Raw genomic sequence first — 3,409 nt, 5'->3', positions numbered from 1 at the left:
TACTTGGATAATTTGCATTTTTTATTTTAGTTCTAAAGTAGTACTGTATTTTGGGTAATTTAAATTTTTACTTATTCAAATAATTCGTAGTTGTCTTAGTCAATTTTTTGCATTATTTGTTTTGTTGAGCACAATCATTGATTAGAGTTAAATTGTCCTATGAAATTAGTTGTTTAATGATATATTTTTTTATAACAAATAATTAGTTAGCTATATTTGAAATGATATATGAATGGGTTGCTAACCCAAATAATTCTCCTTATTATATCCATATTTTGGAAGCTAGGCTATATGGCTAATAGCTTATCACCTTTTGATAAACACAAACTTTTAAATAAAACAGATGTTCAGTAAATTATTGAACATCCGTTATAAAGTGACAATAAAAGGCACAAAAGTTATACTAAAACGCACAAAAGTTACTCTGACATATATAAGAGTTATTTATGCTTCATTGATAAATTTGACAAAAGTGACACTAAATTTGACAAAAGTGAACTCGATGTACAGTTTGTTACTGAAAACCGGGTGTATACAAAAGTGATTGCTTGATAAATATTATTACTCCTACTACTTTAATAATGAAAAATTTTAAATAAAATTGAGATGAATTAGCCAATATTAACTTAAAGAAAGACCTATATAAAGCTGGTTAGATTTGGCATAAGATAATACTCATGGCAATTATTGATTTAAAATAATTCCATGATGTACCGTGTACGTCCATTATTTGACCATGAACATTTTGAACCAACTAGTTGCACAAAAAAATTTAAAGCAAGAGCGATTATCTTCTGTCAATAAAATTCATTATTACAACAATGCTACTCCCTTAATTAGATTCTTATTTTTTTCATTTATTACTCATATAATACAGAGAAATAGGAATTTAATTAAGAGAAGGAAGAGTACGTATTTATGTCCTTATTGGACTTGATCCTCTTGCAAGATAACCCAGCTTATAAACACTTGATAACATGTGAAGCCATAAGCCCATAAATGATTGTGTGTTGGAAACTTGTATAGTTATATGACTTCATTGACTTGTATCCCATTAGAGGTAAGTTAGCCAATTTTTTTTTTTCAAAAGGTTTTGTGTGAGACCGGGCTCAATAACAAAAGTCCGATAAAAAGGCGCGGGCTAACTAAACTCGATCGCGAGGCCCGCAACACCAAAAACATGATAGTAGACTCACGTGAGTCCGTCTCACCCAAAACTTTACCATTTTTTTTTCTTCTATTGCCAATGCGAATAATTAATCTCAATTCACATTTGGGATATTTTATAAAATTAATATCGTAATGATAAACAATTTTTTTTTTGCAATGTGAAATCAAAAATTAATCCTGACTCACATGTGTGTTATAATCATAAAAAGTTGTACATGCTTTTGGACTTTGGTTGCACAATCTATAAAAAATGGAATGTGTTATAATCATAAAAAGTAGTACATGCTTTTGGTTGCACAATCTATAAAAAATGGAATTAAAATTAGCTATTAAGTATTACTCCGTAATATCTCAAAACTGCAAGTCGAAACTCTTTTGAGCTACCCCAAGTAATAGTTGACCACTTTATTTGAGAAAATAATTTTTTCTTCAGCTGGGTTTCAAACATAGTATGGAGAACTTTTTTTTAATTTGGTCTTAAAAAGTCTTTTTTATATCCTAATCAATGTTTAAGACAGTTGGTAACACCTACTAATTATTTTGTTTTTGATTATAATTTGTTTTAATTTGTCCTTGATAAGTTATTAAGAGGATGACATCACCTACAATCTAGTACGAGTATAAATCTTGGGTAACAAAGCACCTTGACTAATTACATTCATTACATTCATTTCCACATAAATTTCCTTGCAAACAAACATTGCATTACATTTCTTCTAAACAAGATTAATTAATCTTGACAACTATTATCTAGCTAGCTTAGACAAGCAAGGGCCATGGGTAAGGCTGGATCACGGGTTTGTCGCGGCATCGGCTGTATAATCGTACTAGCCATAGCCGGTGTATTAATCTGGCTTCTCGTTAAGCATCGTTACCCGAGTTTCTACGTTGATCAATTTTCCGTTTTTTCCCGCCAAGAAACTACAAACTCCCTCAAGAATTACACGGTTCATTATGATCTAAGGATAAAAAATAATCATCATCCAAACGACAATTTGGGAATTTACTACGATGCCCTCAATGTAACGTTTTATTACAAACAAGACGTTAATAGCTTCCCTATTAAAATTGGTGATGCTACTTTTAGCCCCTTCTACATACGTCGGTATAGAAGTACGCACCGTGCCGGGAGTTTCGATGCTAGAGGGGTAAAATTGGAAAATGATACCGCGTCTCCGGTGATTTTTCGGGTGGAGTTGTCAACGGCCGTGAGGTATAGGAAACCGTTGTGGAAGGGGAAACGACACCGTATGGTGGTAGGGGCTGACTTTAAAGTCAATGATCAAGGTAGTTTGATCAATAAGGATGTTAAACTCAAGTCAAATGCTAAAAGGAATGGTAAAGTTCGTCTAAAGTTGATGGGTATTTTGGGGATTTTGGCATTTATTCTTTCCTTGTAATAATGCTCCATTGTAATTTTTTTTCTTTTTTTTTATACTGGCAATTTCTCCCCTTATTCATTTTTTTTTGAAAGGCCCCTTATTCATTTTTTTTGTTTGTTATAAAAAAAAAAATGTTATTGTTTGTTTATTTTTCATGCTAAATTGTACAAAGTACTTTGTATGTTTACAAAACAAATTTGAAGACAATCTTTTGAATTTATCTTAGTTGAGTAAAAAAAAAAAAAAAAAACATTGTTATGGTGTAGTAAAGCACAATATTCACTTGAATAGTCCGTTGATTTGTGTTATAAATTCAATAGTTGATTTTACATTATTTATATATTCTATTTTAATTATTTTTAATGATTTATACTCACGAACTTATTTAGGAGAGATTTTGTTATATTTGTGACATTTGCCTCAATTTTTATACATTCTATATATCATTTTTTAAATTATTTTTATCTATTGAAAACTTAATTATAGAAAATGGTTAAAGTTATGAATTGACAGATTTAAAAGTGAAAAATACATACATAAAGTATATTTATGTTTCAAAAAGAGATAATAATTAATTTAAACCATAGTTGTTCTCTCTTAGCTTTCTCCCTCTACCCCCCTTCTCCTCTAGGCTCTAGGGTATTTTTTTACCATTAAGCCGGAAATAATCAAATAATTACTTTAGAAATTTGACTATTTTAGATCGACCCATTCTTTTTGAATTTCTTTAATGTAGTTGTTTATTTCAATAAACATACATACACTAGTGGTGTAGACATACTCTAGTCTCTTGGCACTATATAGTTGGTGTAATAGTTCGTTTCCTACGAGGATCAGAATTATTTAGCTTATATTAG

The 3,409-nt window shown here is 30.3% G+C and overlaps 1 protein-coding gene across 1 annotated transcript; it reads left to right on the top strand.

Annotated features, from left to right (window-relative positions):
• The first annotated feature begins 1,946 nt into the window (after window positions 1-1,946).
• On the top strand, window positions 1,947-2,570 carry LOC145604315 (protein NDR1-like). The gene has a single exon (XM_081660235.1). It carries the CDS (start codon window positions 1,947-1,949, stop codon window positions 2,568-2,570), a length of 624 nt encoding a protein of 207 aa, XP_081516361.1.
• The last annotated feature ends 839 nt before the right edge of the window (window positions 2,571-3,409 follow it).

Source organism: Chenopodium album, chromosome 22, assembly GCF_948465745.1.
Source record: "Chenopodium album chromosome 22, dcCheAlbu1.1, whole genome shotgun sequence".
Lineage (NCBI taxonomy): Eukaryota > Viridiplantae > Streptophyta > Magnoliopsida > Caryophyllales > Amaranthaceae > Chenopodium > Chenopodium album.
Note: the sequence above shows the minus strand (reverse complement) of the source record. Positions and strands in the feature narration are given on the sequence as shown.